The following is a 25,478-nucleotide window of genomic DNA, read 5'->3' as shown; positions in this document are numbered from 1 at the left end:
GACGCTTGTCTTATCTAGTCATTTTAACACAAACTTTGCACGTTACTACATAACAAGTAAGAAGGAATATATTATTGATGATATTAATATATCATTTCAAATATACTGTATCTGTCCACAAAATAGTCTTTTTTGTTTTCTATTCTTAGAAGCCAATAAAAATTAACAGTAGTAGTAGCTTTTTTTAATCTTTATGCTAGTGATAAAATTAATAGAGTTGTTTAAATAGTAGGCTTCCGATTTAATCATCGGATCTGATCCACATCACATAACCGACTATAGGATCCGACCCACCGGGAGTTCGATACTCATCGTCATCATTGATCTAGTTCTCTAGCTCCTTCTCTATCTCAAACACACACTCACACGCTCTTCTCGATCCTAACCAGTACTGCTAAGCAGAACTACTGAAATTCAAGCTTCCCTTCACCCATCCATCAATAAACTTCGGAAATGAGGAGGTAGAAAATATATGCCTACATTTCACTCACTCTATTAATTATTCTTCAATTTTTATATATTAAGAGCTCGGATCCGCTCAACTTAATGTATCTGTAACTGTTACAGCAGGTTGGGGCATAGGCACCAATCAAAGCAATCCGGAGTTAAGGGCATGTTTGGAAGGCTATCGTTTGCTGTAATCGTTCTGGTCATCTGTACTGTTTCGCTACTGTCCACTGTAAAGAGCAACACGCGATCCATCTCTCGATCCGAGGTACATATATTTAGCACGTTGATTCGTTCACACGGGTTAAATTTTCAGTGAATTGTTAATGTGTTTTGGGGTTTTACTTAGCTGAACTTATTGGCGTGCAGGAATTGGCTAGTTTTAATAGAATTTGAAAATGTGGCTGGTTGAAAAGGAGTTGTAGTTTGTTTTCTTGATTAGAGATGACAGAATTAAGTACTTTTTTTTGTATATTGTAGCTACTGCTTTTGTATTAAGGAAGCATGCGTAAGTTGGGCTTATTTGTTGTGTATAAGCAGATTGACGTCGATGCGCTTTGGGATACAGCTGCTTCTGGTGGATGGAGACCATCATCTGCTCCGAGATCTGATTGGCCCCGTATGATTTTCTTTAATATGTCTTGCATTCAGAAGTTTGTTTTCTGTTTGTATTCTTTGGCTTGAATTATTTTGTATGCCACTGGTTTGATTTATTGTTTCTTGAATTTAATGACTATTTATCGAATCACCTTCCAACTTTTATGTATGTGATGTTGTTCTTTGTGTCCATCACTTGTGCAGCTCCCCCAGCAGAAACTAATGGGTACTTAAGAGTTCGTTGTAATGGTGGCCTCAATCAGCAAAGAAGTGCGGTAAGTAATAAAGTCTTAGTAAAATGTCATAAACTTATGTTCTCCCTTACAGGACTAGTTTGGTTAATGAATTCTTCTATCACTTCATTGTCCATATCTTTCATTCATGCACTCATCATGTGCCATTCTTTGATTTTGAATCTTGGGGAATGTAAAGAACTCAAGGATTTTGGGTCCCTTAAAATGAATTCAGTCAAGGCCTATATGCTTCTTAAGTTATATGGACACTCATTTGTCTTTTGTTATTCTATAGATAATTATCTTGAAAACTAGTTCAAGTTAAGAACAACTACGCATTCTACTTTCTTAGGTGATTATGTACTAGTTAATTCAAAATTCATAAAGAAAAAAAGCTATTTGAATCGACGTATCTTTCACCATTTGATAGAGGCAAACTCTGGGTTTCTTAGTCAAGAATATTTTTCATTTACTTTCCATGTTTAGAAGTGTAAACAAATAAAGCTTGGAGAAACTCTCTTCATTATATTTTCTTGAAATAAAAGTGACTTCACTTTTATCTATGTGCTTCATCAGTGAATATTTGTTTATGCTTCCGTTAGAAATGCAACTGTTATGGTTTTTCGTTTATTGTCACCCTTCATGTTTACCAATTAGAAACTCAGATACTTATTTTATTATAGGAAAACACCGTCTTAATGAGTTTCAGAGATTAAATATTCAGACTAAAGCTTGTCTGTTACCAGTATTTTTTGGTTATAAAACCATGACAAGTCTTGCAAACATCAGTATAAAAGACCATCAGAGTATGCAATCTGTTTATGTGTTTCACTCATGGCATCTTTCTTTTGAAAATCTCATATTGGCCTCATAGGTAATACTAGAAAAAATATCTTCATCCAGTTGACTTCATAGAGTACGAAAAGAGCATTTTGGTTTATTTTTAACCTCCCCCAATATTATCAGAAACAATAGTTTCTCAATCTTGAATTTATAATTTGTTAGTGAAATTTGTGAATTATCTGATCTGGTTAACTTATATGGTATTCTAGATCTGTAATGCTGTGCTAGCTGCTCGAATCATGAATGCTACTCTTGTACTTCCTGAACTGGATGCAAATTCCTTCTGGCATGATGACAGGTGCTAATTTCTAAACATATGTTTCATTATATGCATATTTTAGTTTCCATAGGATCTTCTATTTTACTTGAGATTCTGGAGCTTTAGTTACTATAATATTTTTACTAGAGTCTAGACCATGGTGGTCATTGAAATGTTTATGAATTCAGAGTCAAATAAAGCTAATCCCTAAAGGGAGATCCTGCATTTCCATTGAACTATGATAAATTCCAGGGCATCACCAAATTTCCAATAAACAAACCCATTTAGAACTCTTAAGTCGATCTTATTTCATTACTACTGAGTCTTAGTATGGATATTATATATTTTCTTCTGCAGTGGTTTTCATGGTGTCTATGATGTCGAGCATTTTATCAAGTCGCTAAGATATGATGTACGAATAGTGGAAAGCATTCCCGAAATCCGGAAAAATGGGAAGACCAAGAAGATGAAAGCTTTTCAGGTGAAGGAAGCTATTCACCATTGGATAAATTTTGCAAATGCAGTTTTCACTGTTAGATATTGACACAACATTTTTGTTATCAGATACGGCCTCCTAGAGATGCTTCAGTCAGTTGGTATACAACAGATGCTCTGGCAAAGATGAAAGAGCATGGTGCTATTTATCTTACACCGTTCTCACATCGCTTGGCAGAAGAGATTGATAACCCTGAGTACCAGCGCCTAAGGTGCAGAGTTAATTATCATGCCTTACGGTTTAAGCCTCACATTATGGAGCTCAGCAACTCAATTGTGAATAGACTTCGTGCCCAAGGTCATTTCATGGCCATACATCTTCGTTTTGAGATGGATATGCTGTCATTTGCTGGGTAAGTTCCTGTATGGCTCCACTTGAAGTCAGAATTAATTGTTCCAATTTTTTGGGTTACTTTAATGTTCTCTTTCTCATTTGCTGAGTATAGGTACAAAGTGAGCTAGATGAGAATTGTCTAATTTTGACTTGTCGGTGCTCTGTTGTGTCACAAGCTAGTATATCTGCTTCCTTATTAGACTCATTTCAGTTAATAGTCATTTAGCTAGAAAACATTTATGGAGTGATCCATTTATTAATGATGACAGCCTGAACCATCAGCAACATATATGAATAACGGATATATATGTAGAAATCAAGTCTTCAGTAATTAAATATCATACTATATTTTTTCTCTAACAGCTTTAGCTTTTTAGATGAGGTGGTCGTTCAAATAGTACTAGTGGTGTCCAAAACAGATCCTGGGTTCAGAACTCACTGCCCCCCCCCCCCTCCTCCAAAAAAAAGAAAGAAAAAGGAAATTGTTCTGCATATTCAGGATTTCTGAGAAAAAATAATTTGTCTGCTGCTGAATCAAATGACTTTATATTTCAGCTCCAATAATGATGAGTGTTCCTCATATCTGTTGCTCAACATTGCATGATAATGTCCTGTAAAGAAGTTGGGAGATAACATGGAAAAGATATGCATATCTGATAAGTTTAAGCCATGCAACTTCTGGTTTCTTTCAGGTGTTTTGATATATTTACTCCTGAAGAACAAAAGGTCCTGAAGAAATACAGGGAGGAAAATTTTGCACCAAAAAAACTTGTTTATAGTGAGAGAAGGGCGATTGGAAAATGTCCTCTAACTCCTGAAGAGGTAATCCTTCAACTTGTCTTATTCTGTTCACTGTCATTTGCATGCTTGAGGTATAGCAAGTATAATGGTTTACTGCTGATGTACCTACTGCTTCTTTAAGTTAAAATTATTTCCATTTTCTCAAAATAAACAAATTGCTTGTACCAGAATAAAAGTAGCAGGATAATACCACATAAGAATTCTAGTTTTTAGTTTTGCTGGTGTTGTACTAGTTAGCATTCCTATATCTCCATGCTGTGAATGTGAATGCCTTTTAGAGGTAACACAATCCTCTTAAACTTGAAAAAGCAATCTCTAGTAGATCTGTAGAATCCTTTGAGCAGCATAGATATTTGAACGGTTTACCTTAGCAACTCTTTTACCTGAATACTATCAAAAGTTTTGTGCATAGTTTTCTATAAATTCTGCTACCTTTCTATCCATAATAATGCTGGTATATCAGTTTTTTTTATCTTTTTCTTTTTTGCTTTTTTCTGTATAATGGCTGTGACAACAGTTTATAATAAAGATTACTTGTCATGAATTAAATCTCTTGATGTGCAATCTACTACAACAGTAGCAATCAGAGACTGATAAATATCTTTCAAAGAAGGCTCAAAGTAACAAATCTTGGATTCATCACCAAGTTGCATAATGTGGTTTTGGGGCTAGCTACTGGTATCAACTCAATATACTCTGTGTATGTGCATAAAAATGGAAAATTTTCATATATTAAATGTGGACTACTGCTCTCAATCATTATCGTAATTGATTTATGTCTGTGATTACCAAGCCATAATACATGTAAATAACACTTACTCAGATGATAGGGGGAATTGTCAATTCATTGAATGATGCTCTAATGACCTGCAGGTTGGTCTGATCTTGCGATCTATGGGTTTTGACAACTCGACCAGAATATACCTTGCAGCTGGTGAACTTTTTGGTGGTGACAGGTTTATGAAGCCTTTTCGGTCTTTGTTCCCTCGCCTTGAGAACCACATTTCGTTAGACACCAGTGGCGAACTGGGGAAGAATAGTCGTGGTTTGGTGGGCTCCGCTGTGGATTATATGGTCTGTCTACTCTCAGACATATTCATGCCAACATATGATGGGCCAAGCAACTTCGCAAATAATCTTCTTGGCCACCGCCTCTATTATGGTTTCCGTACAAACATAATACCTGATAGAAAAGCTCTTGCTCCTATCTTTATTGAGAGGGAGAAGGGGCACACAGCTGGTTTTGAAGAAGCTGTTAGGCGCGCAATGCAAAACACGAACTTTGGTGGACCTCACAAGCGGGTCCAGCCTGAGTCCTTTTACACGAATTCATGGCCAGAGTGCTTTTGTCAGATGTCAGCAGTCAATCCAGCCGACAGATGTCCACCTGATAACGTCCTGGATATCTTGGACAGTCAGTTGACTACGGGAGGAAATGATGCTCAAGAAGAATCTGCCTCATCAAACTCAACATCCGTCATAGAAAAATAGGATTAGTAGATACCAGCACTAGTTTAAACATGTCGATAATCCCTAGAGCTGCACACGATGCTGAATTTCAGCTACTGGTAACTGGTGGTAGTTATTCTAATCTGGCACTACAGGTACTCCTTTTACTAGTTTTTACATCATGTAGAATTTAGTATGATGTAGGATGCATTCGTCTATTGGTCGCTTGTCCCCATTAATATTTCTCGTGAAAGGAAATTAAGAATCTTTGATAGTCTTTATACCATTGCAGTCAATTTCCATGACCTGAAGAAATTAAGAAAAGTAGCCACACTTAGCTTCGGAAGTTATACATAGACTGAGCTGTTGGGTGAAGTATAGAGGAGGATCTGAGCGGTGTATTTGGATATAAGCATTTTTTGCTGGATCTGAGCATATGTTCTTGTAGGATGATTTTTCATACCAAATGTGCTGTATTTGTAAATGGAACCGAAACCTTTTCATCCAATTTTTTTTATCTCCCCTCTTTGTGACTATACGTCTTTGTTCTCTCGGAGTTTGTTGTACTTGTTAAAATTTATTCTAACATTTGTCTTGTTTTGTTACTCTCTTCTGGGTGAAGTAGTGATGTTTTCAAAGAAAATGAGATTTTCCGACCATTATAAATAGTCACCTATAATAGGGTGATGATATGGTTCAGACTCGACGGAAGTATTTGAACTCGATTGTCACTCTACTTCTAACTGCAGCCAGCAATCATGCACGTTCCAACTGTAACCATGAAATAAATGCCGCAATCTCTATATTGGATAAGTTTGATGGTTTATGCAATTTTGAGCTTATTCTTTTAGTATCACGTAATCCTTCAAATTTGACCTTAGAAAATAGGGACGTGTTACCATGGTAGGATAAAGATCTAAAAAACACTGTCACACATGAACGTTTTACTCTAATTCACACGAAATCCCGGTTCAGTCAGCAAATGTGGAAGACCATGTCTAACACTTAAAATGGCAACGATGAACATCACTTAACTCTACAGAACCATGGATGGATGTACTGCACTTGGGGTGGACGTAGAGCTGGCGTGAGAGTGGCGGCAGCTCAAATGTAATGGAGTTTTTATGCTCTCGTGCGCTGATGGGTGAGATCGGTCGACCCCATCTAGTCTAACCTACATACATCCCTGGAGTAGATGCAACCACCATTGTCAAACTTCTCGCACTGGGGAAGATGGCTTGAAAACCATCGACATACAATGGATCTGGTCAAACTCATTCTCCAGCACATTCAGATCAAGATCATTTTATTCCTAGAGAAGTTAAACGTGCATCATATTTTGGGCAATCATATGAGCATATACATTTGACCTCATTGTATGATCACATTTATGCACCTTCACTAGAAAGCATTTAGTTATCATAATTTTAGATTTAGATATCAAGATGAATGAGTGTTGTATACCATGCGTTTTATGGGGGACAAATCACTTTTGGATTATCCATGTGTATGTTTCCGTTTTCGGTATCCACCAATGTAGAGTACGTAGGTAATTTGCCCTCGCTTGATTAGCTTATTCATTTTTACTATGTTATGTTATTTTTATTTTGACAAATAGGAAGTCTGCTTAACCGTTTGATTAAAAAAACTATCAACAACTTTTTTTTTTATGCATAACACATTAATTAAGTTTGCTTTATTAAAAAAACTATCAACAACTTTTTTTTATGCATAACACATTAATTAAGTTGGCTAAAGCAAAATCAATAACTTCATTGGATTGTAAAATTAATATCTTAAAATAAAATATTTAGAAAATTTATATATTTAATAGAACTAATTTCTATTTATAAAGAGTGTAGTATTAATACCGTTGTGCGAGATAGCAAAGAGCCTCAAATCATATCGTCAAAACCCCTTGAATATTTTTTTACTTTTCCGATTAGGAGGAGATGCCGCGCCGACGCTACTCCGACGATTTCTCATCGGAATCACCTTCCGACTCCGACCGACGGAGTACTAGACGCCGGCGTCATTCTGAGTCCGAATCCGTATCAAAGCGGAAGCGGCGACGAGATTCAGACTCCGATTCCGACGAGCCATCTAAGCAAAAGAGTAGTAGTAAGCGGAAGATTACCGAGGATGAGATTACTGAGTATCTCGCTAAGAAGGCGCAGAAGAAGGTGCAACTTTTCTTTTATCCCTAATTTTGATTTTGAATTATTGTATGCAAGTTATTATCTTCTGATTTCCTGGTAATGCAGGCTATGAAAGTTGCGAAGAAATTGAAATTGCAGAGCAAAGATGTCTCCGGTTATTCGAATGATTCAAATCCGTTTGGTGATTCAAATTTGAATGAGAAGTGAGTCCCGATTTATTCGCTTTATTATTTTTTATAGTATCAGTTGGTTCTGAAGTTTCTTCTAGTACTGCGCTGAACGCCTTCTTTGGCATTAAATCAGTTAGTTTGAACGCCTATGTAGAAGTAATCGGAACAAGTTTAACTCACATTTTAGCCCTTGTAACATCAGTAATTGAACTGCTGCTTTACTTCACTCATAAAGAATACGGGTTCAAGTTTATCTTGCTATATAGTCTGGTCCATTGTATAACTTACAGCCTAAAGTTTTATTTGATCTTGGCGGATTTGTGAAGGATGCAAATTTAGATTGGTTCAAATTTCCCTGAATTTTCAATTTGAATATCAGATTCGTGTGGAGAAAGAAGATTGAGAAGGATGTTTCACAGGGTGTGCCACTTGACGACTTCTCTCTAAAAGCAGAGAAGAAGAGGCAGAGGGAAAGAAAGGTAAGATTGTCCTTCTATCATGAACTAGTACTTTTTTTTCTCTTTGGGGATTTGATGTAGTAAAATAGTGCCTTCTAAAATAAAATGACGGGTTCTATGGGGCATATCGAGTAACCTTAAACTCTATGTTTGCTTAATTATTGTTGGTGGTCTGACACTGTGACTGTATATATAGTAGAAACAACATAAAAAACGGGTAGAAAATAATGTAATCATTTGTTTCACAATGAGACATCTACTAATTATTTGTAACTTGTACGGGGATGTAAATGCTTCCTGTCTATGCCTGTATTCAACTTTACCATGCTTTTTTTGTTGAACTTTTGACTGGTTCAATTACAAGACCTAAAGTTAAAAGTTTTTCCTGTTTTGTATGCATTTTGGAGTGCTCCAGGTCTTAGACGTTCATACAATGTGTTTTGGCTGCAATTTTATGCGGTAGTGTAGGCCTATAGTATGATAGGATTACAAAATTTTCATGTGTTTTGAAAAGCTTAACGAACTACACTAAGATGAATTGGCAACAACTTGTATACCTCTCAATTCTTTTCTCTTGCAGACTTAATCCTCCCTTATTTCAATACTACACCCTTCGGCCTTGACAGAGTTGCATTTTCATATATGCATGTTTTCTCTTCTTGTAGGCAGAGATTGAAAAAGTTAAAAAGAGAAGAGAAGAAAGGGCCATTGAGAAAGCCCAACGTGAGGAAGAGATGGCTTTACTAGCTAGGGAGCGTGCTCGAGCTGAATTCCAAGACTGGGAGAAGAAAGAAGAAGAGGTAAATCATTAAATTCCATTCAAGTATTTCCTTTTGTTTATTTCAAAATTTAACTAGATTCTGATTCACAATAATTTTATTTGCAGTTTCATTTTGATCAAAGCAAAATCAGATCAGAGATTCGATTACGTGAAGGTCGCATGAAGCCGATTGACATTCTCACTAAGCATCTAGACCATTCGGATGACTTTGAGATAGATATAAACGAACCATACATGGTCTTCAAGGTAAAGATTAAGAATCATACTCCAATATATCTCAAGTTTTTGAATCATACTCCAATATATCTCAAGTTTTTGTTCTTTGTCATTAAACCTTCTTCTAATGTTTAATAAAGCTCCTGCAATAAAGCTCCTGCAAGTTCCTGTACACTTATAGAGGGAAAATTGTTTGTGTTGGACTTTCTCTTGGCAGTTATGATGTTTTGACAGGGACATTGTTTATTTGTTTAGGGTTTGACTGTTAAAGAAATGGAAGAGCTTCATAATGACATCAAGATGCACCTTGATTTAGACAGAGCAACTCCTACACATATAGGATATTGGGAGGTACTATAGCTTTCTTTCTCTGTTTTCATATATAGACTCTTCCATTTACTTGCATATTAGTTAGTGTATTTATGGTATGATAATGTGTCATTTCTTTTGAGCATGTGAGAATTAGTTTAGTGTATTTATGGTATGATAATGTGTCATTTCTTTTGAGCATGTGAGTATTAGTTTAGTGTATTTATGGTATGATAATGTGTCATGTCTTTTGAGCATGTGAGTATTAGTTTAGTGTATTTATGGTATGATAATGTGTCATGTCTTTTGAGCATTTGAATATTACTGCTATACAACCTGATTTTTCATTGTGTCCCCACATTTTCCTTGTTAAATTTGCTCTACTATAGAGTCCATTAATTTTGTTCTCATATAACAATTATTGGCTCTCTTAGCCACCCAATAATAAATTGTGTTTTATGACCCCCAGTTCATGCAGAACTTAGGGTGGTTTCTATTTATTTTTATCCTCTTTCAAATATTATGAATGTAAAATCAGGACTTCCCATGCCCTTACATAAATGAATAACAGGCACTGTTGGTAGTTTCTGAGTGGGAACTAAGTGAAGCCAGGAAAAAAGATGCATTAGATCGTGCAAGAGTGCGAGGAGAGAAATTACCTCCAGAGATGGTCGGTGAAGAACGAGGTTTGCATACGAGCATTGAAGCTGATGTTAAAAGTCTGTTACAAGGAAAAACCTATAGTGAATTAGAAGCTCTGCAATCCCAGATTGAATCGCAAATGCGATCTGGGACTGCAAAGGTGGTTGAATACTGGGAAGCTATTCTTAAACGACTCCATATTTACAAAGCAAAGGTGATAATTTTAATCCTATTTTTATGGTATTTTGAAATCATGCGAATTTCAGTTAGCCTTGACATGTTACTGTGAATCACAGGCTTGTTTGAAGGAAATCCATACCAGCATGCTGCGCAGGCATTTGGAACGCCTAGAGACCCCATCTGAGGGTGAAAATATCAAGACAGAACCGGCTCAAGAACTTGATGAGCAGGAGTCTGATCAAGATAAGGAGGTTATGGATTATGTAGGTGCTAGGGCCTCTCCAACACCTGTTACGGAAGTGGAGGCCCCAGATGAAGAAGAGCTAGCTGGATCATATTCACCACAACTATTGCATGGTGATGAAGATGAAGAAGAAGATGCTATTGACCCTGAAGAGGACAAGGCTATTTTGGTAAGTTGACTTTAATTTATATGTATAGTTTATGCTTGGATGAGTTGTAAGGAACTTTGTGGAAAATATTCCTTTGTGTTTGGTCTTTTCTTTTCTTTTATGCAGGCCTTTATATTCCTTAAAGAAGGGGAGAGGAAAGTGAGAGGGATGCGTGAGAGGGAACCTGAGGGCTTATGTTTACCAATCCTCTCTCTTACTTGCTCTCCGCCTTACTGCTCGGATCCATTCAAATTGTCAAGGCCTTAATCATGTTTGCTTCCTATTATTATCTGAAAAATTAATAGACTAGACTGATCAACAATGTTTGTAGTGTTTCTGTTAAGTCATCTTCTCGAGTTCTCGTATTAGGCACCCATAACTCTATGCAATCCTGACCAGATCATTAGCAGGATTGTATCTTATTTGTAACTTGAGAATTTACTGCTGAGAGTTTGGTAGGTTCTTTGTGATTTGGATTCTAAAGCTCAATAACATATATATACATTCTTAGGCTACCTGGCTGTAATTGACATATAAGCTGAACCTGTTGCATTTGTTTGTGCAGGAGAGGAAGCGTATTGCTGTAAAAGAAGACCGCCGCATCCAAGAAATCTCTTCGAGACAGAATCTGCCACCAGAGGATAATTTTGAGAGAAGTGCCATGAAAACCATGGGAGCAATGGAAGAAGGCGATGTCGTCTTTGGCTCCAGTGACGAAATCAACCTCGATTCTCAGGTACGCTTCAGTTAACTGCACTTTTATTTAGTTGAGCAATTTTGATATTTTTGGAATTTCTTCGATCTAACATGATTTTACACAGGTGTACTGGTGGCATGATAAGTACCGGCCTAGAAAGCCGAAGTACTTTAACCGCGTGCACACGGGATATGAGTGGAATAAATACAACCAGACACATTATGATCATGACAATCCTCCCCCAAAAATAGTGCAAGGCTACAAGTTCAATATTTTCTACCCAGACCTTGTTGACAAACAAAAGGCGCCAATCTACACCATCGAGAAAGATGGAGATAGTGCCGAGACCTGCATCATCAGGTTTCATGCAGGGCCGCCTTATGAAGACATCGTAAGTTATCTGCAGCCTCTTTCTTCTTACAATCTTTATATGCAAATTTCGTTCTCCATCAACGATCAATCTAAAAAGAAAATAATAAAACTTACTGCAAAATCCACTCACCCTGTTGTGATGTATGCAGGCTTTTCGAATTGTCAACAAGGAGTGGGAGTATTCGCACAAAAAAGGATTCAAATGCACGTTTGAACGGGGAATTTTGCACGTTTACTTCAATTTTAAAAGGTACCGCTACCGACGTTGATCTTCTTCACAAAAGGGCTGTTGCTGTTTTATGGAAGGTCTTTTTCTCAGTCTTCAAAACACGTTAGTGGAAGGGTTGACATTTATGTATCAAGAAATTTTGGAGGTGATGATACTGTAATCATGTAGTAGTACTTGTATAAGAGTAGTTTGTACATTTTATCGCATCAAAGTTCTGCAAGCATCGACCCAGACTTCCTTTAGTCATCGATCTAGTATTAGATTTTTTTACTTGTACAAGAAGATTATAATACTTCCTCCATCCCCCATTAAGAGTCACACTTTTCCATTTCGGTCCGTCCCCAATTAAGAGTCACATTTCATTTTTACCATAAATGGTAAGTAGGTCCCGCATTTCATTAACTCACTTCACTCACATTTTATTATAAAACCAATATAAAAAGATGACTCCCACATTTCACTAACTTTTTCACCCAACTTTTCTTTACATTTCTTAAAACCCGTGTCCGGTCAAACTGTGACTCCTAATCGGGGACGGAGGGAGTAATATTTATGTTTTCAAATTTTCAGTAATCCTTCAATTGTGCCGCCACCTCTGCTGATACCTTCGCTTCCATCTTGATCGTCTTGATAGCTCTGTCAATTTTTGGCTGAAAAAAAAATGATCAGTTCATTAGTTATGTTCCAAACTGTCAAAAGGTCGTATGTGTATAATAAAAAATTTGATCTATTTTATTATCTGTTAAAATAAAAAAGTGGGTTCATATTCATTTTGGTTGAATTTAAATTGCAGAAATTCGAAATGGAATAAATATTCAGCGGTTGCTAATTTGATGTCCCCTTAATAGATCGAATATCTATTAGGCAATGAGCATGATTCTTTTGTTTTTTCCAGCATTTTCAGTTTTGATGTATCGTGATTTGTTCTTCAAAACTCAAATATGGCGGTTGAAAACAATCCAACAAAATTTGAAATACACAATTGTAATATAATCTCATAAATTAGGAGTACAAATTTGAAAATTGAAAACATGGTGCTGGATTAAAATTAGTAATACTATAATATAAAAAAAAATTGATAGTGGAAAAAAATAGACTGAATTTTATAAGCAAACCCAAAGAAATTAGAAAATGAGAGTTAATAGGGTATCTAGGCGAGTGTATATATATATTGTAGTCGTTCCCTCCAAAGAGTTGAAAACTGAAAGCAAACACAACTGCCACAACCGTTAATAAACAGCAGATTTCCAAAGTTGAGAGGGAAAGGGAAAGAGAGAGAGAGAATTATCTTGAATCTTGATCCATCAATGGAGAAGTACCAGAAACTGGAGAAGATCGGGCAGGGAGCCTACGGCAGCGTCTACAAAGCCAGAGACACATCCACCGGGCAGCTCGTGGCATTAAAGAAAAACCACCTCCCCATCTCCGATCAAGGCATCCCTCCCTCCACCCTCCGCGAGGTCTCCCTTCTCCAGCTCCTCTCCAACTCCCTCTACATCGTCCGCCTCCTCTCCGTCGAGCACATCCCCATCCACAACGGCAAGCACCTCCTCTTCCTCGTCTTCGAGTATCTCGACACCGATCTCAAGAAATTCATCGACTCCCACCTCCAACCCCCGAACCCCACCCTCCTCCCTCCCAACACCGTCCAGAGCTTCCTCTTCCAGATCTGCAGCGGCGTCGCGCACTGCCACAGCAACGGCGTCCTCCACCGCGACCTCAAGCCTCACAACCTGTTGATTGATGTGGAGAAGGGGATTATCAAGATTGCTGATCTCGGCCTCGGGAGGGCCTTTTCCGTCCCTCTCAAGAACTACACGCACGAGGTTATTCTACATTTTCACTATTCTATTACTGCGTGTTTTTTAATTGTTTTCTGTATTCTTGAAATGTGCAGGTTGTTACTCTGTGTTACAGAGCTCCGGAGGTTCTTCTTGGAGCGAATTACTCGACTGCTGTTGATATGTGGTCTGTTGGCTGCATTTTTGGTGAGGAATTGTTTCAGCCTGCCTCATTTTTTGGGGTGATTGTGTAAATTATATTGTTGAGTGCTTTCTTTCTTTCTTTCTTTCTTTCTTTCTTTCTTTCTTTCTTTTTGTGCAGCGGAGATGGTGAGGATGAAAGTCTTGTTTCTTGGAGATTCAGAGTTTCGGCAGCTTCTCATCATTTTTAGGTACATTCTGATGGCAAAACATTTTTAGTTCTGATAGAAATTTCATTCTTAGTGTTTGCCTTGTTGTAGATAATCCTAATTAGGATCTCTGAAGTAGTATATAACAAAAGGAACATGATTTTGAAGTAAACCAAAAGTGTGATCTGTTGTTGGGAGATAGCAAGAAGTAGTATATTCTTCCTTCCTTATGCTGTTTATTTATTCATTTCTACGTTGCTGATTTGTATGTTTTTGTTTCAATCATAATTGTGTTTCATTAACATCTAAATTTAGGAAATGGGAGGAGATTGATTTCTATTACCACACCAAGTAGATGTATCTGAATGTAGGAAATGAGAGGAGATTGATTTCAATGCGATTTTGGACGTTTGAATTGATTTTGCTGCTTTTGTTACTGTGCTACTGATCAAGTTCTCATAGACATTTCATATTTTAGTGTTGGCCTTGTTGTAGAATCCTAACTAGGGTCTCTGAAGCAGTATATTAGTAAAAAAGAAACATGATTTTGAAGTAAATCAAAAGTGTGATCTGTTGTTGGGAGATAGCAAGCTATTACAATCCAAGCAAACTCTGATGATGGCAGGTTGCTTGGAACGCCTACGGAGGAGGTGTGGCCGGGAGTTACTTCTCTGCCCGATTGGCATGCGTATCCCCAGTGGGAACCTCAAGACTTAGCGCATGCCGTTCCATATTTGGGAGCTGATGGTGTTGACCTTCTATCAGTGAGATTCCTTAATTTGCCTCATATATATTTGTAATGCAGACTGTTCTCTCTTCTTTGCTTAATGAGTGTTTGTGTTTGTGTTTGTTTATGCAGAAGATGCTTATATATAATCCAGCTGATAGAATCTCAGCAAAAGATGCTATGAATCATCCCTACTTTGACACTTTGGATAGAAATCAGTTCTGATACTCTTCTATATCGAGGCTGTAAGCAAGAGTTGAGATACTACATTACTACTGTTGTCTGCTGGGAGGATATGTCATCATGTTGGTTATATTCTTGGCTTGTTGTGTGGCATTCATTCATTCATCACACTCACTTTTTTTGACATAGTTTGCTTCAATGGATTATTGTGTTTTCTATAGGTAAAATCAAGCTACATGTGATGAACAAAATAATTTAGATATGTTGAAACTAGAAAAAGGAAGGGAGCTGAACTAAACAATCTAGATATTTGAAAACCAAGACTTAATTAGTTTAACTAACAAAATTGAACATGTGATGCATGTAAATTAATAAATTTAAATATTATTATATATATAGGGATGTAAAGAAAGTAAATTGTCTAGTATTCTAATTTTGAAAGAACTTTAGATATAAAACTATTTTTATTTTATACTCTCTTCGTTCCACAATAAATAGGAGTCCTATTTGGTTTGGGCGCGAGTTTTATGCATTGTAAAGAAATGCAGATTAAATAAGTTAGTGGAATTTGAGTCCCACTTATATAAAATGTGGGTTGAATAAGTTGGTGGAATGTGGGGCCTACTTACCATTTATAGTAAATTAAAGTGAAGTAGGAGTATAAGACTCTTATTGTGGGACGGACGGACGAAAATGGAAACATAGAACTCTTATTATGAGAAGAGGGGCAGAAGTATAAAACATAAACCTAGATTTATTGTAGTAAAATGTTTCATTTATTTCAATTTACAGGTTGGGTAATTTTTTATGTAATAAGCAATATTTATATTATCCGTCCCATTAAATATGCAACGCTTGCTTTTGCACAATTGTTTTGGAAAAATTATAATAAATAACTAAAGTGATGAAAAAATAAAGTAAGAGAGAATAATGTAGAGGAGAGTCTCATTTACATTATTATCTTGTTTCCTTTATTTTTTCTCCACTTTAACTATTTATTATTATTTTTCCAAAACATATGTTAAAAAGCAAACGTTTCATATTTAATAGGACCAAGGGACTATTTATCATAAATTGATGTTGTGATAATATATAATTTACATAAAATATACTATATGGTTGAATATGTATAAAAAGTAGATGAACATTAATTTTATATTTGAATTTAGTATAAATAAATTACTTTTTGATGTTACATTAATTCAAAATAAGTTTGGATTTTTGTAGATATATCTAAGAATATGCTCATTGACATTTTAGCCTAAAAAGTCAGAAGATAAAAAAAGGTTCCAGGGGAATCTTTTTCCCAAACTTCCCCTAAAATTAAATTTTGTCAATACTTATATCAATGCAAATTCTTTGCTTAATAAAATTTTAACAAAATAATAAGGTGATAGAATAAAATTAAGCAGTTTCTTAGTATACGATTTATTATAGCTATAATTTCTTATCAAAGATGTAAAAATAAATGTATGAAGATCAATAATACAAATTATAGATAATGACATAAAATAATAGAGAATCTTCAAAGCATTATGAGATATCTAAGCTAAAATGGTAAATGAGCATGTTCATGAACACACATAATGATCCTTTGTCAAAATTAAAAATCACAACCTTGATATGAAAATCATTGCAGATAGCAAACATAAAAATTAAAACACCTCCAAAGATAGCAAATTAATATGCATATATCATCCCAGATAGCAAATTCAGCAGCTTGGATTTGACGGCCCACCTCCAAAGACTGGTGCCACAACATCAATTATATCATCATCCTTCAATCCAGCCTTGATAATACAAATCAAACAAATTAAAGTGCTACCATTTTCTAAAAATAATTAAGGTTAGAGCAAGAGTACACAAAGATTAATTTGAGTATTTTGTTAGGAATAAATAACCTGGCCAATTGTTCCAATACGAGGAACACGAATACCTTCAAGGTAGAAATCCACAGTTCCATACTCCAAATGTTTTTGGATACAATAACTTTTTAGCAACCTTTTTATTTCCGTCGAGACCTTAACTCTGACATACATTTGCTCCCCAGCCTGCAATTTATTTATAAATATAAAAATTCCAACTTCACATGGGAAACGAAACATTAATCTTGATGAAACAAAAAAACATGTAAATCATAAGTTAATGAGCCGAAAGATAAAATGGTATAAAAAATTAGATGGAACAAGAAATTATATAAATGAATGCCTGATTCTTGAAGGAAATCTCAATTTTTGCATCAGCCATCGAATTCTTTCCTTGAGTCCTTCTTTCTTCGCTTGTTTGAGAGAGAGAGAGAGAGCAATAAAAGAGAGTAGAGAAATGATCCTTATATAGGAGCAAGAAAGACCCAAAATGTAGGCCAAGAAACCCTAATTAGCTAAGATGCCACATGTATTCATAACTTTATATATCCAATCATTTCCTCGATCATTCAACACGTATATCATTTATCATTTCATATTCGAGAATTTTAATTTGGAGTACGACAAATGTTTAAAGCGACTTGAATCTTGAAACTTGACGGATGATGTTTCTCTTTTTTATTTGTTTTTTAATTATAACTATAGTCTTTATTAAATGTAACTACTTCGATTGTTTTTTTTTTCTTGAATGAATGTTTTCTCTTTCTCTCTTTTATTACCCACTTTATCTATTGCTCTCTTATATGTTTACCAAATTTGCATTTAAAGTCGCGTCGTCTAGCTAATTGAACTAGTTTTAGATTATTACTGTTATTTAAATCACAATATTTGATCTTGTTATTTTAACATAACTTTTCAAATGTAATAAAGAGGTTTCAATGTTTTGCTATATGGGTTGCCACTACTCGAAAATAATGAATTCCGAAGTTGCTGACAGTTGCCCTCACCATTATTTGTAAGTATTGGACGTCAGCTCGCATATTGCTAGTAAGGTTGGTTGACACCCTATGCCAAAATGTGTTTATTCCCAAGTGTTTTAAAGCTAAGCCTTTGATTCTCTTAACTAATATTTCAACCAAAAATCTAACAACTTTTATTAAATTTAAAAATTCTTTTATTGTGTGAATCTATAAAATTCAAAAATTCTTATATAATCTTAATTGATTTTGCTACCTTCCTTAATTATACACATAAAGTCATCGGCACCAAAAGTCAACTGATAAATAAGTATGAAAATTTAATATTTGCATAAGAGAAATGAGAATGAAAAATCAATCATTTAAATTATGAGAAGAAAAAGAAATGAAAGTAAAACATAAAAAGAGAAAAAATAACAAGGAAAAGATAAGAATGGGATAAAAGAGGCAAAAAACATTAAATGGATGCATAGGATTGAGAAAACATTAATTAATGTGAAGACATATGAGAGAAAAAGAAATTAATATATGAAATTCGTCAATGTTCTTTAGTGGTTGTTAATATTTGCATAAAGAGAGATGAGAATGAAAAATCAATCACTTAAATTATGAGAAGAAAAAGAAATGAAGATAAAATAAAAAAGAGAAAAGAAACTGACAAGGAAAAGTGAAGAGTGAAACAAAGAACATTAAATGAATGCATAGGAAAGAGAAAACATTAATTTATATGAAGACTTATGATACAAATAATATAGTATGAACTCAATGTTCTTTAAGTGGTTGTGTGGTATTTTAGTTCAAGAAAAAAGTGTTAAAAATATTAAAGTAAAAAAGCAAATCTCAAAGTTCAGAGAATTTCATAATATTATTAATATATTACTATTCATGGGTCATATTCTAATGGTTATAGTACCCTAATTCAAAATCAAGATCAAATCTTCATCTTTAAATTTTAAAATAAGTGGATGAGATTAAATTTTACGAATCTCAATAAATAGTAGACAAAATATCAACAAAAGGGTAATATCGTCGTTATGTTATCATATGATAATTTTCGTGAATGTTTTTTTTATATCAACATAGTGTATTACAAATATCAATAATATGACATAAAAATATCAACACTAGTACAAGAAAATATCAACACATATTTATTGAGATTTTTACATGATTTTATTGAGATTTTATTGTGAATTTTCTACAATCTCGTGGTCAACTTTCAGGCTAGCCACGTATGCAATTTCAATAGGAAAACTGCAGGGTCAGGTCAAATGGAAAATCCTAGCAACCCGGTAAAGTTCATGATATTATACGTTAATTTTTTAGTTCGTGGATAAAAACCAAAATTTAGCAAAAATTTGTACTCCATCCGTCCCAAGATAAACGAGCAAAAACTTTTCGGCACGTGATTTAAGGAATGAGGTTTTGTTAGTAAAGTGGAAAGTGAATAAAGTAAGAGAGTTAATAAAGTAGAAAGAAAAAGTAAGAGAGAATACTAAAAAAGGAAATGATTCACTTATTTTGGGACGTCCCAGAAAGGAATTTGAGTCGCTTATCTTGGGACAAAGGGAGTAACTTTTAGGGCCAATTGCCCTAAAATGATTGATTAAAGTTCTTGCTCCGCTCTTTTTCATGAAATTAGTCATATTTTAAAAATAAAATGTAACATAGTACTCCCTCCGTCCATAATAATTCGTCACCATTTGACAGGCACGAGTTTTAAGAAGTGTAATAGAAATTGAGTTGAAAAAGTTAGTGGAATGTGAGTCTTACTTTTATATATACTCCCTCCGTCCACGAAAAATAGGACACGTTGTGAATGACACGAGTTTTAATGTTGAATTGGTAAAGTAAGAGAGAAGTAGTTTAGTGGAATGTGAGGTCCATATTGGAGAAAGAAAAAAAGTAAGAGAGAAGTTGTTGAAAACTGTCATTTTTTAAATGTGCTCTATTTTTCGTGGACAATGAAAAATGGCAAATGTGCTACATTTTTGGTGGACGGATGGAGTATTAATTTTATAATAAAATGTGAGTGGAAATGAGTTAGTGGAATCTGGAGTCCTCTACCAAATATAGTAAAAGTGAAAGGTGACAAATTTTTAGGGACGGACAAAAATAGAAATAAGTGACAAATTTTCAGAGACGCGGGAAGTGAAATTCTTCGTGACAAAGAAGAAACGCGTGCATCTTACTTAAAACTTTTCTTAGTCTCCTCGTCTTAAAGGAATTATGGATTTCTCTTGTAGTACTAATTTAAATAGGAGATTTATTAACTTGTGCTTAAGGGTGTCCACAGTGGTGGTCCTCTTGGGCATGCCCAAGCCACCATTTCTTGGGCATGCCCACCAAACTTGGCTGCCCTCAAAACTTGGCCACCACAATGGTGGCCTTACGGGCCACCAATTAAAATTATTTTCTTACATTTTTTGTTATATTTTAATTTAACTAGAATAAAAATTATTGGACTATAATAATTATAAAAAATCTAAATTAATTTTAAAAAACTTGATAATTACAAGTAAATATATTTATTGAAAATTTGAATTTTAATTGTTTCCATAATTAAGGTGTGAATTGAAATCACAATCATTAATTAAAAAGTTGACCAATTTAATAGGGATTTAGTGATTGAGATTGATTTTGTTTCCCAAATTAATGCTAAATTAATGCAAATTTTTTTGAAACTTACCATCTAATTTTCGTCACATTCCCTCTCTCTCTCTCTCCACTTCATCTTCTCCACTTCATCTTCTCCAAGACCCTAAAATTAACACAAAAACTAAAAAAAAAAAAAACAAAACATTTAAACCATGGCCCGGGCCGCGGCTCTCGGCCCTTGCAGTGGCGGGCCGAGCCGCGTGCCCAAGAGCCTCGGCTTGGCCGAGAGCTCGGCCATCACTCGTCCATCCCCCCGAGCCGCGTCCACCTCTCGCCTCAGTAGTGGGGGGCCGCGGGCTGCCCAAGCCCGGGCCAAGGGCCGCGGTCCTCCCACTATGGACGCTCTAAATAATCGAAAGATTTAATTCCCCAGACTTTCAAAGTAAACCGAAGATTTAAATTTCTCATAAATGAATTAATTACTTGGTTATATCGATTAATTATACAGGGTAAGGTTTATTAGACCCAAAAGTTCAGTTTATTAACACAATCACACACCCATCACATTAATTAATATCAGGAGTTAGCCCAAACTTTTGATCGGCCCACATTAACTTAAGCTGACCCAAACATTTATTTGAAACAAAAGCCCAAAACCAAAAGCCCCCCAAAAAGAGTTGGCGACCGATCTAAAAACACCTTAGGGTCCAATTGGCATATGGAATGAAATTGGAATTCTATAAAATTGAGTTGGAAGGAATGGATTAGAATTCAATTCCAAATCCTTTGTTTATCAAAATAAAATAGTAATGATATGGAATTGAATATTTGTTGTATGTGTGAATTTGTGTGTAAGAATGTATGCAAGGTATGTGTGTGTGTCTGTGTGAATGTGTGTGTGCAGTGCGTGTGTAAGAATGTGTGTGTGTGTCTGTGTGAATGTGTGCAATGCGTGTGTAAGAATGTGTGTGCAGTATGTGTGCAGTGTGTGTAGTTTAATAAATATTTGGAAAATTTCACTATTTTTTATATGGAATTCAAATTGTGGAATTGAGGGATTTGTTGTGATTCAATTCCATATCCAAATTTTTTTATACCAAACACTGTATTTGGAATTGAAGGTTCAGCTCTAATTCCAATTCCACACTACCAATTCCGTGTACCAAACAGAGCCTTAGCTTTCTTTCTTTACTATTTGTATTCAAAGCTGGTACTATAAGATGTTCTCCATGAAAGAATTATCAGTAAATTGAGATTCATGAAATACATATAACTTATCGATCATCAGTCATTTTCTTTTTAGTCGATGACTATATGCAGAAACTTGCTATCTTAGTGGCTGAAATCAAACTAATCCTTTTAATATTTTCATCACTCTTATTATAATGATGTCAAGTGCAAGCAGTAATAATACTTGCTAAATAAACTACAAAATGAGAATTTGACATGAGAAACAATGATATGATCTTGGTAGCTACAAAACATAGGAGAAAGAAAATGTGATTAGTGTTTTAAAACGTAGGTTGTTAACAAACATTTTGAACTAAAAATTGCATAATTTTCAATCATGGAGATCAAACTAAACATTCAAATAGTTTTCGACATAAAGATACTAAACATAAAAAGTACTAAGAAATTATAAGTTATTAAAAGTCATTTGCTTTAAATAATAAACAACGTAATAAAGATACGTCGTAAAACTCATGCAAAGGCTGTTGGATTGCCACCTCCACTCTGATGTTGCATGGCAGAAATCTCATCTCCATCTTCTATTCCAATCTACCAATTTAAATGACAAAAAAGTTAGTATGTGTAAAATCGTGTAACATGCATTTTATTAATTACATATAATAGGACTTGGATGCTAAATCCCGTCATGTTATGCCTAATTAATATGATTCGTCGTCGTATAATTATATTTTCTTCGCTCTTTTTTTCTCTTTCTTTCTCTCCGTGTAGTTTGTAGTAGGATGAGTTTTGTTAGTAGTGTATGTACACACTTATAAACTGTTTGTGGTCTTCTAATTATATTTTCCTCTAATTGCCTAGATTCTGCGATTGGTGTCGATTCACTGTTGTCAATATGAAATTGTATTTGAATATATTTTTACTTATGAAAAATAATTTGTTTGTGTGTACCCGTGCGATGCACGAACCAAATAATTTTTATATAGAAATGAGAAATAATATTATTATGTGCACTATCTTAAAGTTCAGTACTCCATATAATAACGTATTATTAGACAACTAAAAACACAAATTAAATAAGTTGAAAATTTAAATAACATATACACATGTCTAATATATTAGACAAATGCACTTTATTAATTATAGAATATGATTTGCATGCTACATCCCGTCATGTTATGTCTAACTAACTACGCTTTGCTACTAAATCATTATTCTGAACATAATAAACAATTTTGATCTATATACTCTTCATTTTAATGTAATATTATCATTTAAATCACAATCTTTGATTTTGTTGTTTGATGTAACTTTTCAAATATTTAAATCACAATCTTTGATTTTGTTGTTTGATGTAACTTTTCAAATATAATAAATTTGTTTCAATGTTTCGATAAATGGGTTGCCAGGTATTGACAATAATGAATTTCGATATTGGTGACAGTTACACTCACCATTACTAATAAGCTTTGGACGACGAGTCATACATTATTAGTAAATATTGAACACGTATTCCAAAATATTTTTGTCCCTAAAGCCGTTATTAATGACGAGATGAAATGAAGATAGGAATGAAATAAAGATAGTGATGAGAAGACGATTACTTTGTATTTCTATTTCATTTTCTACTCCATTCCATCACATGAACATTCTATTCTATTATACAAAGGAAATAAATGGAATGCAAGTAGGCAAATTCATTCGATCATATCAATAAGGGACAAAGTCTTTCAAAGCTAAGCCTTTGATTCTCTGTACCAATATCTCAACTAAAAAAGAAGTTTGAGCCGCCGGAATTGCAAAAAGATTTTTTAAAATGTATACTTGTTCTAAAATTTTAAATTATATCAAAATTAGCCACTAAAATGACAATCCTTCCATTATAACATCGAAATATTCTATCATGCCCCTAGAAAATAATTGGAACAAAAAATAGATGATAAAAGTTACCTAAAAGAGATTCAGTGAAGGTCGATCGCCATTGTGAATAAATGACATTTCACTGTATAAAAAGTTATTCTTTGCAATAGAGCATCCGCAACACTATCTCTTATCCGTCTCTTAACCGTCTCATCTCTTCAATATTCATGGGCCCCACTGTACTTTTCGGCTCATCTCTTAACTAAGAGACAACACCTGCATCCCTTCATCTCTTAACCATCTCTTAACCATCTCTTAACTATTCATTCAATTTCATTTTTTATTTTTAATTCCAACAAATTCAATTAATAAAAAACACACTTCATTATAAATAAAATAAAATTACAATTTAAATACCTAAAAAAATAAAAAGACATAATTAAAAAACTAGAAATTACAAATTGCACACTTAAACTCAAATAAAAAAAAATGGAGGCAAAGAAGCAGAAGAAGGAGTTCTCTAGTGACGATCATCTAACGGTTGCCAAATTTTGCCCAAATGTGCTCCATTAGATCCTCCTGGAATTGGGCCTGGGCGGTAGAATCACGTGTCCTTACCCGAATAGACAACCGCTCTTGCAAAGACGGATGCACTCCCGTTCGAGGCGGACTACTTGCGGTTGAGCTTCCCGGGGTTTCAGGGTCGAACCAATTTCCCGCCTCAGGTCCTTCGTCGGCGACAATCATGTTGTGCAAGATTATGCACGTATACATGATGTCGACCATATTCTCCATAAACCACTGTCGAGCCGGGGCTTTGATAATGTTCCATCGAGCTTGGAGAACCCCGAACGCTCTCTCCACATCCTTGCGAGCAGACTCTTGCTTCTGCGCAAAAAGAGACTGCTTTTCGTCCGTAGGCCTGTTGAACGTCTTCACGAAGGTTCGCCACTTCGGATAGATGCCGTCGGCAAGATAGTACCCCATTTTATACTGGCGATTGTTAACGACGAAGTTGATGGCCGGCGCTTTACCATTCAGAACTTCAGCGAAGAGGTCGGAGTTGTTGAGCACGTTGACGTCGTTGTTCGAGCCGGGGACCCCGAAATACGCATGTCAAATCCATAGCAGGTAGTCGGCGATGGCCTCGAGTATAACGGTGGGGTGGGTGCCTTTGTGGCCGCTCGTGTATGACCCCCTCAACGCCACAGGGCAATTCTTCCATTGCCAATGCATGCAATCGACACTCCCGAGCATCCCGGGGAATCCGTGCACTTGTTCGTGAAGACGGAGCAGAAATTGACAATCTGCGGTGGTTGGCTTCTTCAGAAATTCGGCGGTGAAGGCTGCCCGGATGCCTTTGCAGAAGTTCAACAAACAAAGTCGCCCAGTGGATTCTCCGACGTGCAGGTATTCGTCGAACGCATCCGCCGTTTGTCCAGTAGCAAGCTGACGGATCGCCGCAGTACATTTCTAGAGCGTCGTGTGGCTAGGACGGCCAACAGCGTCGAACCCTTCTCTGAAGAACTCTTCCCGTGCCGCCAATGTACTCGCGATATGCAAAAATAGCGGGCGTGACATACGGAAACGGCGACGGAAGTAGATATCTCCCCACACCGGGTTCGGACTGAAGTAATCACGTTCCAACCTTGCGGCGGCTTCCTCCCGGTTACGGTGGATGTATGTCCGGCGTCGCCTAGGAGGCGCGACAACTTCCTCCTCCCTACGTCGATCTTCTTCTAGCGATTCTTCCATTATTCGACGCATTTGCTCAAATGGATCCATAATTGATTAAATTTGGGAGAAGAAAAAAATAAAGGGATGATTTTATAGAAGTGATTGGTGAGGAAAGAACGAGAGACGAGAGAATAGATGTGTGTTTGTGT

General features: G+C 35.6%; 4 protein-coding genes across 8 annotated transcripts; 3 read left to right on the top strand and 1 right to left on the bottom strand.

The window, feature by feature from the left end:
• The first annotated feature begins 265 nt into the window (after positions 1-265).
• Positions 266-5,980, top strand: LOC125191793 (O-fucosyltransferase 1-like). 4 transcript variants are annotated; one of them, XR_007171245.1, is made up of 10 exons: positions 266-461; positions 568-715; positions 988-1,066; positions 1,249-1,319; positions 2,330-2,418; positions 2,737-2,860; positions 2,944-3,227; positions 3,901-4,030; positions 4,883-5,613; positions 5,751-5,980. XR_007171245.1 is itself a non-coding variant. In XM_048089210.1 (9 exons), the coding sequence occupies exons 1-9, from the start codon at positions 454-456 to the stop codon at positions 5,498-5,500; spliced, it is 1,548 nt and encodes a 515-aa protein (XP_047945167.1). In that variant the 5' UTR covers positions 266-453; the 3' UTR covers positions 5,501-5,980. The 4 variants fall into 4 exon arrangements, 2 of the variants coding, with proteins under 2 accessions (XP_047945167.1, XP_047945165.1); XR_007171246.1 differs by having other exon boundaries at positions 5,734-5,980; XM_048089210.1 differs by having other exon boundaries at positions 571-715; positions 4,883-5,980.
• A 1,367-nt stretch (positions 5,981-7,347) lies between these two features.
• On the top strand, positions 7,348-12,283 carry LOC125191792 (cactin-like). The gene is made up of 11 exons (XM_048089207.1): positions 7,348-7,641; positions 7,723-7,820; positions 8,167-8,266; positions 8,911-9,045; positions 9,132-9,272; positions 9,498-9,593; positions 10,123-10,407; positions 10,490-10,786; positions 11,331-11,501; positions 11,587-11,853; positions 11,984-12,283. The coding sequence occupies exons 1-11, from the start codon at positions 7,411-7,413 to the stop codon at positions 12,101-12,103; spliced, it is 1,941 nt and encodes a 646-aa protein (XP_047945164.1). The 5' UTR covers positions 7,348-7,410; the 3' UTR covers positions 12,104-12,283.
• A 1,014-nt stretch (positions 12,284-13,297) lies between these two features.
• LOC125191794 (cell division control protein 2 homolog C-like) lies at positions 13,298-15,271 on the top strand. 2 transcript variants are annotated; one of them, XM_048089212.1, is made up of 6 exons: positions 13,298-13,499; positions 13,665-13,889; positions 13,961-14,051; positions 14,167-14,236; positions 14,820-14,958; positions 15,054-15,271. In XM_048089212.1, the coding sequence occupies exons 1-6, from the start codon at positions 13,371-13,373 to the stop codon at positions 15,144-15,146; spliced, it is 747 nt and encodes a 248-aa protein (XP_047945169.1). In that variant the 5' UTR covers positions 13,298-13,370; the 3' UTR covers positions 15,147-15,271. The 2 variants fall into 2 exon arrangements, with proteins under 2 accessions (XP_047945169.1, XP_047945168.1); XM_048089211.1 differs by having other exon boundaries at positions 13,298-13,889.
• Positions 15,272-16,691: 1,420 nt separating this feature from the next.
• LOC125191703 (small ubiquitin-related modifier 2-like) lies at positions 16,692-17,464 on the bottom strand. Its single transcript, XM_048089109.1, has 3 exons — positions 17,313-17,464; positions 17,006-17,155; positions 16,692-16,894 (listed from the first exon to the last, which is right to left on the bottom strand). The coding sequence occupies exons 1-3, from the start codon at positions 17,349-17,351 to the stop codon at positions 16,817-16,819; spliced, it is 267 nt and encodes an 88-aa protein (XP_047945066.1). The 5' UTR covers positions 17,352-17,464; the 3' UTR covers positions 16,692-16,816.
• Between the last annotated feature and the right edge of the window lie 8,014 nt (positions 17,465-25,478).

Source organism: Salvia hispanica, chromosome 6 (genome assembly GCF_023119035.1).
Source record: "Salvia hispanica cultivar TCC Black 2014 chromosome 6, UniMelb_Shisp_WGS_1.0, whole genome shotgun sequence".
Classification (NCBI taxonomy): Eukaryota; Viridiplantae; Streptophyta; class Magnoliopsida; order Lamiales; family Lamiaceae; genus Salvia; species Salvia hispanica.
Note: the sequence above shows the minus strand (reverse complement) of the source record. Positions and strands in the feature narration are given on the sequence as shown.

Excerpts from the sequence above, each read along its gene's own strand:
- LOC125191703 (XM_048089109.1), bottom strand. The coding sequence starts at position 17,351 with ATGGCTGATGCAAAAATTGAGATTTCCTTCAAGAATCAG. Across the intron at positions 17,156-17,312 it reads AGATTTCCTTCAAGAATCAG|GCTGGGGAGCAAATGTATGT; the intron begins GCATTCATTTAT and ends AATAAATTGCAG. Across the intron at positions 16,895-17,005 it reads GTATTGGAACAATTGGCCAG|GCTGGATTGAAGGATGATGA; the intron begins GTTATTTATTCC and ends TGTATTATCAAG.
- LOC125191793 (XM_048089208.1), top strand. Across the intron at positions 716-987 it reads GATCCATCTCTCGATCCGAG|ATTGACGTCGATGCGCTTTG; the intron begins GTACATATATTT and ends GTGTATAAGCAG. Across the intron at positions 3,228-3,900 it reads GATATGCTGTCATTTGCTGG|GTGTTTTGATATATTTACTC; the intron begins GTAAGTTCCTGT and ends GGTTTCTTTCAG.
- LOC125191794 (XM_048089211.1), top strand. The coding sequence starts at position 13,371 with ATGGAGAAGTACCAGAAACTGGAGAAGATCGGGCAGGGAGCCTACGGC. Across the intron at positions 13,890-13,960 it reads TCAAGAACTACACGCACGAG|GTTGTTACTCTGTGTTACAG; the intron begins GTTATTCTACAT and ends TGAAATGTGCAG. Across the intron at positions 14,959-15,053 it reads ATGGTGTTGACCTTCTATCA|AAGATGCTTATATATAATCC; the intron begins GTGAGATTCCTT and ends TTGTTTATGCAG.
- LOC125191792 (XM_048089207.1), top strand. The coding sequence starts at position 7,411 with ATGCCGCGCCGACGCTACTCCGACGATTTCTCATCGGAATCACCTTCC. Across the intron at positions 7,821-8,166 it reads GATTCAAATTTGAATGAGAA|ATTCGTGTGGAGAAAGAAGA; the intron begins GTGAGTCCCGAT and ends TTTGAATATCAG. Across the intron at positions 9,046-9,131 it reads GGGAGAAGAAAGAAGAAGAG|TTTCATTTTGATCAAAGCAA; the intron begins GTAAATCATTAA and ends TTTTATTTGCAG.